At 41.1% G+C, this 14538-nt stretch overlaps 1 protein-coding gene across 1 annotated transcript in view; it reads right to left on the reverse strand.

Annotated features, from left to right (window-relative positions):
- The window catches only part of C1H2orf80 (chromosome 1 C2orf80 homolog), a 14147-nt gene extending 1719 nt beyond the window's left edge, over positions 1 to 12428 (reverse strand). The window contains exons 1-8 of the mRNA XM_042466589.1: positions 12178 to 12428; positions 11860 to 12057; positions 10035 to 10110; positions 9600 to 9681; positions 8174 to 8256; positions 4202 to 4289; positions 2559 to 2636; positions 2228 to 2315 (exon numbers count right to left, since the gene is read on the reverse strand). Of these exons, the coding sequence (XP_042322523.1) occupies positions 2228 to 2315; positions 2559 to 2636; positions 4202 to 4289; positions 8174 to 8256; positions 9600 to 9681; positions 10035 to 10075 (460 nt within the window). The 5' untranslated portion in view covers positions 10076 to 10110; positions 11860 to 12057; positions 12178 to 12428. The remainder of the gene's footprint in view (positions 1 to 2227; positions 2316 to 2558; positions 2637 to 4201; positions 4290 to 8173; positions 8257 to 9599; positions 9682 to 10034; positions 10111 to 11859; positions 12058 to 12177) is intronic.
- Positions 12429 to 14538: the final 2110 nt, after the last annotated feature.

Here is a 14538-nt window from a genome sequence, read left to right on the forward strand (position 1 = left end):
ATAATAATAATAATAATAATAATAATAATAATAATAATAATAATAATAATAATAATAATAATAATAATAATAATAATATTTATTTGTATACCGCCCTCTGGCAAACCAATCCGGGCGGTTAACAACAGTAAAATATAAAATATGACAATTAAAAACACTTTATCCCTCCCCCCTTAAGACAGTATTAAATAGTATAACATATTAAAAATACAATATCAAGGATAAAAACAGCAATTAAAACTAAAAACCCTGATATCCCTCTGTTGATCCTCAACCATCTCTAAGATGGGGCCACGGGAGGAATGAGGGAATCAGGGAACCTGGGAACCTGGGCCGGGATGGTTAATCTGGAAAGGCCTGCCGGAAGAGATCCGTCTTGACCGCTTTTTTAAAGCTGTCTAATGATGTTATCTGACGGATCTCATCCGGCAGGTCGTTCCAGAGTTTGGGGGCGACAGCAGAGAATGCCCTCTGGGAGGTTGCCGCAAGCCTAGATTTTAGAGGCTGCAGTAAGTTCCTCCCAGAGGACCGGAGAGCGCGGGGAGGATTGTATGGGAGGAGGCGGTCCCTAAGATAGCTTGGACCCAAGCCATTTAGGGCTTTAAAGGTGATAACCAACACCTTGTACTGGGCCCGGAAGCTGATAGGCAGCCAGTGGAGGGACCTCAAAACCGGATAATATCTCAATGCCCAATGAGAATAGAATAGAATGGGAGACATGTCTGTCCTCCTTCCCAGTAATGATAAGAGAAGTTGAGGGGTTGCACCTGTTGTGCTGAGTTTCAGAGAAACTTAAAAAGTAGTTCCTGCATTGTTGAGGTTCAGCTCATTGTAAAAGAGAGTCCTTGCCTTTTTCTAAAATGAGAAGTACCAGAATTTCCCCTCTTGCTGCACATGTCAACTGAAAAGATGCACTCACCAGTGATGAGTTGGCAAGTACACTTGCTTTGAACTCTTGCACATGTCTCCTACACCTGGCACCCCATTTAAGTGCACATTGTTCATCTCTCTTTTTGGTTTGCAAACAAATTATATCTGCTTTGCATGGAAGCCCCCTAGTAGTGACATTAACATCATCAGATCATCCCAAACCTAGTCTCATTTTCTCCTAGTAGTAGAGTACACAATTCACAAAGCATTTTGTGAATACTAAACAACAGTTAACAGTGATGCTGGATAAACAGGAGCCAAAGATGAGCCCTTTTGTGTGACCTGCAGCAGCAGCTATGGGGAAAGTTTAACAGAATCAGTATGAAAGTCTCATAGGCTTCACAAATGGATTGTGTGCTTGCGATTCATGAATGAGATTTATTTTCTTCTTTCTCTCCTTTCCTCATAACTAGGTGATTAAAAGAAAACTGCAGTTGGTAACATTCTCTGGAGTTGGCAGGAAGTCCTTAAGCCTGTGGTATTCTGCCCTGGTTCCAACTTGGGTCAACACGGTGGTGGATGGGTGTTTACAAGCCTGTCCCTGCTGCACCATAGACCCATTTATGCAGTGCACCCCTTACCTGCTGTCTCTGCTATGTCTGTCCCAAAGGCTTCCACTGCCACCCATAATGGCAGAAACAGGGCACCTAGCTACACCGACATGGCCAGGTGCCTCCTGCTGAACAGAGGTTGTGGGAGGACTTTGGGACAGACATGGTGGTGATGGCAGATAAGGGATACACAGGGCTGTCTGATCTGTCAGCTGCTGACACTGAGTTTTTGGGAAACTCCACAACAAACAGCTGTATTAAGGCCTCTTTACTGGCATCCAGACTGGCTAATCCTGTCCTGGGTCTAATAGCCTGGGTTGTCCAGACAGGATGTCAGACTTCCAACTGGGCCCATTCACACTACAAAATTATAGCAGTTAATTCACTTTATCAGCCATGGTTCCATTCTATAGTATCCTGGGGTTTACAGTTTTGCCAGAGACATCGGAGGAGGATTCTCCAGCTGACGACTGCAAATAATCCTCCCTCAATAGACAATCTCAGGATTCCATAGAATGGAATCATAGCAGTTAAAGTGGAATCATAGCATTGAATGGGCCCTGGATAAGAAGATCTTCATCCCTAAAATCTAGGAAGATATTTTCAATTATTCCACAGTTTTGGGATAAAAAATTATTTATTAGAGGAATTATAGAAAAGAGAAAAACTGGAGTGGCAAGTCAAGTTTTCATAGTGCAGCCCCCCCCTCGCGGAGTTTAAATGAGCAAAAGTTAACATTCACTTACTCTGCTTCCTTGCATGCTCTGAAGCTTGAGGGGCTGTCAACATGGCAAAAGGATGCAGTGAGAGATTACAAGGGTGAATCCGGTGGCCCTGAAGGTTTAATGAAATCACACATAAACCAGTACTCTTCTTTTGACTTGTATAGCTTCATCGTATTGTCTTGTTATGGTTGGAAGAAAATATCTGCACACATGGGGCACATGGTGTGACTGTGCGTGTGGTGTGTACATACTCACATGTGTGTTCCTATGTATGTATGAAAACAAGACAGCACATCATTCCATTACCATCAGTTTGGAAAAATCAACTTAATTTTAAAAATGTGTAACTTACTTTTGCAGAACTCCGCCAGTGTGTTACAGAAGGTCCGGTGCTATAAATCGCAAGTACATCTTCAACAGGAATGCTGTTCTGTAGAGAGAGTCCTATTGGTTAATTTTAGTTCCGAAAAGATTTCTTTTTCGATAAAACATTTGCTTCTCTGTGCTGCATGCATGTGATCACCTGCCTTCCACTGAGCTTCCACTAGGATATTGTTTGCTCTTTGAGTTAAAAATAAAAGTTAAAAAACCATAATTTCTCTTAGAGGAAGTTTTCAAATAGTTGTCAGCAGCTGGATGGACAAAGAAAATGTGCTGTGCACAGTGCCATAGCCACAGGTCCAGTTATATGGATGAGCACTAGAGAGAAAGGGGACAGTCAATAAAGCAGACTTGTGCTACAGTTTAACAGAAGAAATGTGACCTTCTGCTTGAAACCCTGGTATAGTTTCACATCATTATTTCTCTTTCTTCTCCTCAACTCTTTCTAACAGCAAAAGAGGAAAAAACTATTTAGGAGAAAAGTTGGAAGATCTTCACAATAACATTTTGACTACAGTAGTAGCATCCCCTCTGTCCAGAAAAACCCAAGAATGTATCCATAGGATGTTTGGATTCCTCATCTGAAATTCATACTTCTAGACATGCTGATGTTAAAAACAGACAAACAAACAACAAAGAACTACAACTCGAGCAAAATATATACACACACACAAATTATTTGAGCATTGCCAAATGACAAAATTAGGGACATCAAAATGATTCAAAAATAAAGATAATTAGAACATTGAGATTCTAAACTATGACTATGGTCTCTGGACATTATTAATAAACTACATTCTCTTGTCATGAAGGATCATGACAATTTGGTTACTTATGGATTATGAGACTACTATATACAAACATACCATGAAATTGGGCTTTATTTATAATAACAGGAAACACTTGAGAGGATAATTTATAGGAATTCCCTTTTATCATTCCTTATCAATTAATTATCAGGGTGAGTACTGAAAAAAAATATCAAATTTTATAGATTTTATTAGCAAAGGTAAGAAGTTGTTGTAGAGTATCCCATGGCCCTAGAAGTAGCCAACCTGTACACAGAAACCTTTTAAATGGATGTCACTTTTCCTGGTAGTGCTTTAAAAACAATCTAGGACCCCCTACATAAGGGGAAAATCGCGTATGCTCATGTCCCATTGAAAATAATGGGGCGCATGCTTGCGACGCCATGGGCCCGTGCGCCATTCATTATATTGTACCACGGCTTCAGCATATGCTGAAAGCCACGGAAGGGAGGCCCATGTATGAGATGGGCTCACTGTCTTTATAACCAACTCAATTGATGCATATCATCATTCAGAAGGATGTAGCAGAATTAACCACCCAACTTTTAAGTGTTTTGTCTCCTAAGTAAGTTACTTCTGTAAATCTTTACTGTAGTTATCTAATGTAAGTTTAACTGATAAAAAATCCCCCCTTTAACATAAATTAATTGGATTTGAGAGCTCAATAATAATTAACAAGACTGTTAGCATACTTTTCTATCTCTGATCATGAGATTCTTAAAGTGACAAGCCCTACAGGTGCAGGTGCATGTCATACACAGGTACAATGTTTACTGTGAAACTGTATTTATAGAAAGTGATATACCATTAGCATCCCAGCATACGATGATAAAATCATAGCTTCTCTCTTTATTCTGTTAGGATAGATGTATCGGCTGTATAGTCGTACTTTCCTGTTCAGATTAGATCAAGGAGAAAAATGGGGAAAGTTAGGTAGATTTGGTTCACAAACATTAAAAAAAACCTTTCATGATAGAAATGTGATTTTTGTTCCAGAGATGGTGTACTTCTGTTATAGAACTATAGTATTCTATAATATGTGTGTCCATTATGTTTCATGGATATGAAAGATTGTAGGATATGGAACAGTCCCTTAAAAAGCCTCTCCCCTTTTTATGCCTCTAGATCCTGGAAGAAACATCTGGCAACCTATGTGAGCCAGAAGTTCAGATTCATAGAATGACAGAATCTTAGAGCTGGAAAGCAAGCTCAACAATATATTTGCAATGGATATAAGAATCACAGACTATTAAAACTGGAAAGGACCACAAGGGCTATCAAGTCTAACACCTGCCATGCAGGGATGCACAACTAAAGCATTCCTGAAAGATGCCCATGCAACCTCTGTTTAATGATCCAGATGGTCCTTGTGGACTGCGGTCCCTTTCAACACTAAGATTCTATAATGTTAAACTTCCCATAGGTTGCCAGATATCCCTGACAAGATCTAGAGAGCACATTCATTTTGCTATGCCGTTCAACATAACAATGATTTGCAGTGGGTATAAGTTATCTCAAGGACTCTTGAAATCTTTGGTGGAGGATCTTCTCTTGGTCACACCACCCTTGCTGGTGGCTCTGATGGAAGCACAGAAAAGGCTAGTTCCAGAGGGGCTCTCAACCTCTGTAACTCCCTTCCTAGAAGGATGGGACTGGTTAATTCCCTGATGTCCTCCGATTATTAGCTGGTTATTTATTTATTGGCAGGACTTTGGAAGCTGAAGTAAAGAATTTTTACTATGACGCTGCACTGTTATCATTTATTGTGCACTAATGGAGATGTTTTGAAACTACTTTTAATTCTATGACATTTTAATTATATTTTAATTTTTTATATGCTTTCACTGGTGTGTTTTTTTATTCATCTATGTTTCAATTCTTGTAAGCCACCTTGAGACCCAGGTTTGTTTCACACCTCACAAGTATAGCACTTTGATACCAATTTAATAGTCATGGATCCATCCCATAGAATTGTGGGGTTTGTAGTTTTGTGACACATTTGGAAATTTACTGCCAGAGAGCTCGAGCGTCTCACCAAACTACAAATTCCAGAATTCTTTGGGAGCAGGCATAGCACTTAAAGTGAAATCATAGCAGTGGCATCGCTAGGGAGGTCCAGGGGTTACAGACCACACTGTGGAGTTTATCAGACAAGGGGAATTGGAAGTATAATCCGATGGCAATGTGAATGCAATCATGAGGTTGAACGTTATTGAGTGATAGACCGCCACATGCAAATTCGGACAATGGGAAGTCAGTCTGAAAGCAATCATGGGGTTTCACGTTACTGCGTGATAGACTGCCACATGCAAATTCGGGCAATGGCATGCTATTTTCGGGCAACGGGGAGCCAATTCGAACGCAATGCATATTCACGTAATTGTGCAAAACTAGTGACTGTGACTCCATTATGGCCCCACTTTCTTTTCATTCGAATTTAAGAGAAATTCCTCCCGTTTGATAAACTCCTGTGTGATACCATCAGAGGGGGTGACACCTGGCAGGGCAGTTGCTCACCATCCATCTCAAGATCCCCTGGCTGCCCTCCTCTGCCTGCTGGAGCATCTCTGCCATCCATCCACTGCAACAACTGGTGAGGGTGAGGTGCTGCTGCCCCTTGGCAGCCCCTTCTGGGTCGGTCAGGACTGGTGACCCGGTCAGGAAAGGATGTCACTGGCACTGGTAGTAGTGTCCATAGACTCCTCCTCTTCTTCAGAAGGAAGCACAGGCTAGGGCAGCAGAAGGGAAGGAGGACAAGACAGACAGCAGTATGCTAGGTAGCTGGTGAGGAATGTGGAGGCAGAGATGTGGGTAAGAGGATTGTGCATTCCAACTGTGGAGAGGACTCAGCACCTGGCACTGCCTGCCCAGGAGGCATGGTTTCAGGACATCAGGCTGGTTGGAGCTACTGCAACAGCATTGGCAGTGGAATTTTCTTTTTCCTCCTCCTCCTCCTCCTCCTCCTCTTCCTTCTGCAGGGCCAGAGGGATCCACAGGGTCTCCATCCAGTCCTCCTCCCACTAGGAGAGGCAACCAAGACTCGATTCCTCCCTCTGACAAGGCCTGGAGGTGACACTAACCCTAGTGATGCCACTGGGTCATAGTGCTATAATGGTATGGGGTGAAACATTCCCAAAAACTGAGAAAAAAACAGGAGATAAATCACCCATCACTATCTATATAAGAATGCATTACTGTAACATTTTATTGCTATAGAGTTCCCAGACTGACATGTATTCATTAAAAAGACCTGAAGTTTGAACAGTGCTGACATGGAGAAAATTTAGAACCTACAAAAAAGTTTAATAGCAAAATAGTCACAGCAAATCAGCACACAAGCAAAACTCCTTTGGTTTTCTGTCAGCAATGTCCCTGCCACAACAATGGAAGCAGCTGCTCCAGAAACAGGAAAAATGTGTTTGTTTTTGTGGCATGGGGGTCTCTGTGGTTGGAATTGTAATACTGCAGTGGGAGGTCTGCAGACTAGCTAGGGTTGAAGAGATAGGAGACGTAGGCTGGAGAAAAGTATGAGGGTAGACAGAGAACAAGAGCCAACATGGCATAGAAGTTTGAGAGTTGGACCGGGACTCTGGAGACCAGGGTTCGATTCCCCACTTGGCCATCAAACCCATTGGTGACCTTGGGCAAGTTGCATGCTCTCAGTATCAAGGGGGGACAATGGCAAACAACAACAACAAAACAGAGAATAGAGAGCCAGAGTGGTGTAGTGGTTTGAGTGTTGGTGTAGGATTAAAGGAGGTTAAGGTTCAAACCTTGCTTGGCAATGGAAACTCATTGGGTGAATCATTTGACATGTCACACTCTCTTAGCCCAAGAGGAAGGCAATCCCCTCTGAAGTATCTTTCCATTAATACCCTGTGATAGGGTTGACTTAGGGTTGCCATGAGTCAGGAGTGACTTGAAAAGCACACTCAAAAAAATTAGAGGATGGAGAATTACACTTTGGGCCTGAAAAACAGTCTTGCAGAAAGTATAGAAAGGTTGGATGCCCTGTGGAGTAATGGTGTAGGTCAAAAGTGAGGTGGATTGTTCAGAAAAGCATTCTTGGCATCCAACTATATAGACTGTGTGCATTTGAATTGGGGAGGTGTATGTTAGTGTGTTCATTGTTGTTGTTGTGTTCCTTCAAGCCATTTCTGACATATGGCGATCCTGGGGTGAACCAATGATGGGGTTTTCTTGGCATGGTTTGGTCAGAGGGGCTTTGCCTTTGTGTTCCTCCGAGGCTGAGGGAACATTACTTGTCCAAGGTCACCCAGTGGGTTTCCATGAGTGGAGATCTGAACCTCGGTCTCCAGAGTCATAGTCCAATATTGAAACCACTACACCACACGGGCTCTCAACACATGTTTATGTATACATCTGAGTGAAATGGGGAGGGCTCTGTGTAGCCATAAGAATAGTGAGTGGAGGCTAGAAAAAAGGAGGCAAGTAATACTGGAAAACAGTTTGGGGGTAGAAAATGGCTCTGCTTCTGCAGACCTGCATTAAGTAGGTCCAACGAGGATTACAGGGATTTCCTCCTAAGAAAGTTACAGGCCAAGGAGACATAGACATTCTTGCCACATAAACAACTTGAGCTGTTTTGCTAGATTAGTTTTAAACCTCAACCCTCTTTTCCACCCTCATTTCATTTCCTCAGATCTGCTGCACTGGTTTTGCTAAACTCCAGACTATTGGCATCTGTGACAACATGAGGTCTTATACCAACACTACCACCACTAGTAATAATAATAATCTGATTCCTTACACTTACATTTTTTCTTTTCCCCGAGGTAAGTTGGCTTCTGAATCGCTGAGCCATGGTAAAGCAATATTTATTGCCAAATCATAGTGAGCCTGATGGGGGAGAAACACAACAAGAAGTCAGACAACATGATTTCTTTTTGCTAAAGCTTGTATGTTGCTCAATAGGCTTTATGTTGCTCTGCTTATGCTTGTATTTGAATAAATCCACTCTTCAAAGAAAGCTTCTGGAAGCCAGCTTTTTCCTGAATTGGTGTAGTGTATTTGTGCAAAAACTGGAGTGGAAACAGGACCAGAGTAAATTTCAAGGCTGAAGAGGAGCATTCTTCCCTCTTAGCTTGTGCATTGTATGGTCAGCAAATCCTACAGAGAAATTCGAAGGGTGCATCTATATTTCAGAAATAATGCAGTTTGACACCACTTTAAGTGTGGTAGCTTCATCCTTCGGAATACTGGGTATTGTACTTTTTACAAGTTTTTTGCCTTCTGTACCAAAGAATGCAGGTGGCTCACAAAACTCTCAGGAATCTGTAGGGTGGAGCCATGGCAGTTAAAGTGGTGCCAAACTGCATTATTTCTACAGTGTAGATGCACCTTGAGAAGCTTTAATGGCCAGTTCCAGCAGTTCTGTGGCTCGTTGGGGCAGCTCACACAGAACTAACATTTCCAATCTAATTCCTGTGGTTCTTGATATATAAAGAACCTCCAGAATATTAGGCTTAATGATGTGACTGTTAATTCCTCCTTACCCCACCCCGGTTTTTGTCTATACATATAGCTGAAATTCCTTGGAAAATTGTCTGTTTACTGTATTTCTAAAAAAAATAACCCTCTTCTCCCAGTTCACTTGTTGTTGCTATTTTACATACATGAAGACATCACATCCTGTCTGATCTTGGATGCTAAGCAGGGTCAGGCCTGGTTAGTCCTTGGATGCGACACCGCCAAGGAATATCAGATGCTGTAGGCTATATTCCTGAGGAAGAAACTGGCAGACCATCTCTGAGTATTCCTTGCCTAAGAAAACCCTATTAAATTAATGGGGCCGCCAGAAGTTGACAGGTGACTTGAAGGCACATACACAGCTGTAAGTGCCAGTTTAGCTGGTAACCCACTTATCTAGTAAGTATGTCTGGAATCAGCAAAGAGTCGATATATTGAGATGCTCAAGTGGCCTTGTGGAGCAGTTAACTCAAGTAGTTTGGTCTTCAGTTATACAAAATTCTTGGGGTAGAACCCAGAGAAAACTGCCTGACTGATAAAGACAGTAGATAGGGTTGTCAAGTATCAAGTGAGTTCTCCTATTGTCTCTTCTCCTTTTGGTAACCAGTAGCAACAGCAAGTCACTTTAATTTTGGCTCAAAGCAGGATATTTCAGGCTTTCCATAAATCCCAGGAGAATGTATGAGGAAGTGGTGAAGAAAGTGTCAGCTTACCAAGTCATCTAGCAAAGTGGTTTGCCGCTTTCCTTGTGGATCAAATTCCTTTTCCCGAAGTCTAATGCCAACATAATCTCCTCTGCAATGAACAGTAGGATCAACTCTCAGTCATCCATTGCATTTTTATTTATTTATTTATTTATTTATATATATATATATATATATTAATTGGGCAGGAAGATAACAAGAGACATCTTGGGTTTGTGATTCTCTTCTCACAGTGTCCAGTGAGATGCTTATGGAAAGCCTACAAGCAGGATGCACAAGAGCACCCAGTTTCTCTGTTCCTCGGTGACTGATACTGAAAGGGGCACTGCCTCTGGTACACTAGAAAGTCTATGGTTCTACACACAAAAAGGCAGGGAATGAAACTATTAGCTATAACTCTCCATTGAAATATAGAATAAGAAACAGATGACAGGCAATACTTACAAGAGTTTTTCAATTTCTTTTTTCAAACGTTTCCTTTCCATTAATATATGAAGCCTTCAGGTACTGAATCCGACCACTGTGGAGACCAAATTTAGTGAAAACAGTGTAAAGAGAATGAATAAACCATGCTAAGGACAGTAGGTCAGCAAAAACTAGAAGATTGTAAGCTCTTTGCGGCACGGATCCATTTCAGGTCAGGTTTTGGGCCAGGTTTAAGAATGAAATTCACCTTGATTGCCCTGCCGGATAACCTCTGCCAGATAAAGTTCTGGAGTTTGTGATACCATGAGTGACAGCATCTTTGTAGATATTTGTCTAAATTTGGTGTTGAAATTACAGCTCCTATTCACATTAGATGGTAACTTCAAGAAGATTGTGATGCCAGATTATTGCTCTGGCTCTTGGGAATTATGCTAGCTTCCCACAGGGCTCTATTGTACCCCCTGCCTTGTTTTAATTTACATGAAACTGTCAGATTTGGTCACCTGGAGATGTGAATTGAGCTGTCACAAATATAGCGATAACATCTACCACTAACTTTCCTCTTTTTCAAGTAAATTTTGAATTAGCCTGAAGGCAGTAATGGGGGAGATCAGAAAAGCTAGTTTGGGCACTACAACTTCTAGGATGCTCCTGCCGGTATGGTCACTGACCATCTTGGCTGGTTGATTCTGGTAGTCTGTAGAGCTGTAGTCCCAAATTAACTTTTTCAAGATGAAGATCAGAGATGGGCAACTCTGGTGTACTATACTATATGTATTGTGCTTTTCCAGATGTTTGACTGGCACACTCTTTTTGCAGCTTGCTCAGATAACTAAAGCATGAGATTTATTTGGGCAAAATGTAATCTTGCAGGCCACCCCTGGAGCCATTTTTCCATTCCCCAGGGATTACCCTCGACGCCTTCAGTCATCATACTTGGAGACCTCCAGGAATGAAAGATTAGCCACAGATATGTCCCAAGATTCCCAACACACCCCAAAATCAGAATTGCACCTGGATATAGACCGCCATTCACATTGTGTTGTGATTTTTGGCCAGGGTTGGGGATGCACCCAGTATAGTTGCCCATTGATGAATTAGCAACTGATAGTATCATTATTTGGCAGTCAAAAGGTAAATATGTTATTACTTGGCTATTTGATCTTATAAACACCCTTCTTTGCAACTCCATCCTCTGTTCAACAATGTGAGGTTTTTTTTAATACTTTATGTTTTAATATAAACAGAGATTTTTGCTACATGGGGGATGTTTATAGCAAAGAGGAAATAGAGGGCTTTTCCTTAATACCAGCGATGACATTTATTCTCTTTTAAAATGGATAATGCCAATGTCTATTAGTAACATTCCACAGATTACCCATAAATTAAAAACTGATTACTTAATTCGTGTTAAATCCTATTTTAAACTCCATACAGAAACCAAAACAAAGTCAAATCAAGAAAGAATGTTAAAGGTGTTGTTAAGAACTGCTGAGCTATTCTCTCTATTTGCTTTCCTCCAGGATTCCTTAATGTCATAAATCAGTGTGACAGCCCAGCAAGTTCTACACATTCTTTCAAATCAAACAGCATTTCTAAATTCAATGTAAGATTTCAAGAGGTTCCTGGTAAAAATCAGCAAACACATCCCAATAAACTAAGCCATTACAAGCACTTTAGTTGGAAGGTAAAATGAAATAAACACACACTCCTGCCAGCCACTTAGCAGTGAAGAAAATAAATTGTTTGATAACAGCCAAGGGCGCAACATATTAGTAGCATCTTAAAGCTGATAACATTATGCTATATTCTATTAATATAGAAATGAAAAATAACCCATTACCTCTTTTAACCTTTCTGTAGAATGGGTATTTTAAAAGATTCAGGTTCTGGAATTCCTCTGTAAGAAAAGCCTCCGATCCAGATGATGTTATTCTCTTCTTGCTTGGGCAGCTGTGCCTTAGCAGAAATGAATTTCTTGCTCAGGGAAACCAAGAGAATGAAGCATTTGTCGGTTGCTTAGAAACACAATACTGCTGAGCTGAAATTTTAAGGAGAAAAAAAATGGCAAGCAGCTTCACTTGGGGCATGTTCCTTGCCCAGAGCACTGAGAGATCATTTTACATGCCAAGGCATTGGATGTCAGGTCTAAATGGTTTACCTGAAACACTAACAGCTGGCTGATAGATGAGAGCTGAGCCCTCTTCTGCCATAGGCCTTTGCAGATGTTGACAGTTTGTGTCAATAATCACTTACATCAAACGGAAGCAAAGGGCTAAGTGTAGTCGATTGACACATTCCTACAGACACTTGCAGCCTGAAATTATCCAGAACTTGTGTGTGTATGTGCCTTCAAGTCACCTGTCTGTATCCAATTGAAGTAAATGACACTAAATGCATCAGACTCTCTATAGCAGTGGTTCCCAACCTTTCTAATGCCGTGACCCTTTAATACAGTTCCTCATGCTGTGGTGATCCAAACCCATGAAATTATTTTCGTTGCTACTTCATAACTGTAATTAAATAGGTGTTTTCCAATGGTCTTAGGCGACCCCCATAAAAGGGTTATTCGATTCCCAAAGGGGTCCCAACCCACAGGTTGGGAACCACTGCTCTATAGGATCTGGCTCAAACTGCATGTGCTAGAGCAGTAATGTGGGATGTCAAGCCCACAGGCTGCATTTGGCCTCCATCTGTCCCAAGGGGTTTCATCCTCTCCTTATCGCTAGCCAGTGATCGGAAATATGGGATTATCCTGTGGTGAGGTTATGAAAAAGCCCCCCTTGGTACCAGCGGAGGATATTAAGAGCCTTATTAGAAAAGATTCTAAAATGCAAAGATATACAACTCAGCACAAATGTCAGAAGCATACAAGCCATTGTATTTCCTATTACCATGTATGGATGTGAAAGCTGGACAGTCAAGAAATAAGATATGAAGAAAATCCATTCATCTGAGATGTGGTGCTGGAGAAGAGTGCTGAGGATCCCATGGACAGCCAAAAAGGCAAAGAAACAAGTGGGTCCTAGAGCAGATCAAACCATAAATCTCCCTGGAAGCCAAGATGACAACACTGAGCTGTCCTACTTCACATCCATCATGAGAAGAGGGGACTCACTGGGAAAAAAAGAATGCTAGGAAAGGTGGAGTGAAGCAGAAAGAGAGGAAGGCTACATGCTAGATGGATGGACTCTATTAAGGAGGTCAGGGGTATGAATTTGCCGGAACTAAGCAGAGCAGTGGGGGACAGGATGTTTGGGGATGGTTCATCCACAAGGTCACCATGGATCAAAAATTTGGCTTGCCATATCCCGCCTGGGGGCGGGACTTTCTCAGTTTGGGGCGGTGCCGCACGGTCACAGCCCGATTTGGCCCCGCCCCCGGGATTGCCCCTGCTCCCCGGCGAGATATAGCAAGCTGAGGGAGGCTTTCCCTTGCCGCTTGGGCCTAGGCCTGCAGGGAAAGCTTCCCTGAAGGGGAGGAGTCCCTCTCTGCTTGGGTTCCGCCCCCGCCGAGGGCGGGGCCCAGGCCCAGAGGGAAAGCCTCAGAGGCTCCTATTCAAATGTAGGACACAAAAAAAATGTGTCCTACATTTGAACATTTTGTCCTACATTTGTCCCGGTTTGGAGGTCCTGATGAATGGCAACCCCAAAACTCTTCAGGTTACTTCTCTCTGTGCGTATGTGCCTTCAGGTTGCCTGTTGACTTATTATGGTGACCATATTAATTTCATAAGGTTTTCTAAGGCAAGGGATTGATTGGTTGGCTTTTTCCAGTTCTTTTCTCTGAAATATAGAGCCTATAGCACAGCAGCCTCCCATCTAAATACAAACCAGGGCTGACCCTGCTTAGCTTTCAAGATCAAACAAGATCCGGTGACTTTATAGCATTTAAGCCCTCTAAGAGACTTTGGAGTTTATCAGACAAGGGAAATTGGAAGTATAATCCAATGGCAATCTGAATGCAATCATGGGGTTTATTGCATGATAGACTACCACACGCAATTTCGGGCAATGGGAAGTCAGTCCGAACGCAATCATTATTGCATGAGAGGTGATCACACGCAATTTTGGGCAATGGCAAGCTATTTTCAGGCAATGGGAAGCCAGTTCGAACGCAATTCGAATTCATGTAAATTTGCTGAACTCGTCAATTTTTATTTTTTATTTATATGTGTGTGTGTGTGTGTATATAATTTATTTATTTATTTATTTATATAGTTTATTTTAATTATTTTCATATTATATATATATATATAATTTGTTTATATTTATTTATATTTATTGCTGCATTTTATTTATTTATTTATTTGTACTTATTTTTTATATTTGCATTTATTTGTATATTTTATTTATTTATATATATTTTATTTATTTGCTCACTTAATTTATATTTATATTTATTTTATATTTATTTAAACATATATTTTATTTATATATATAATTTATTTTAATTATTTTTATATTATATATATATATTTATTTATATTCATTTATTTATATTTATTGTTGTACTTTTATTT

Source organism: Sceloporus undulatus, chromosome 1, assembly GCF_019175285.1.
Source record: "Sceloporus undulatus isolate JIND9_A2432 ecotype Alabama chromosome 1, SceUnd_v1.1, whole genome shotgun sequence".
Classification (NCBI taxonomy): Eukaryota; Metazoa; Chordata; class Lepidosauria; order Squamata; family Phrynosomatidae; genus Sceloporus; species Sceloporus undulatus.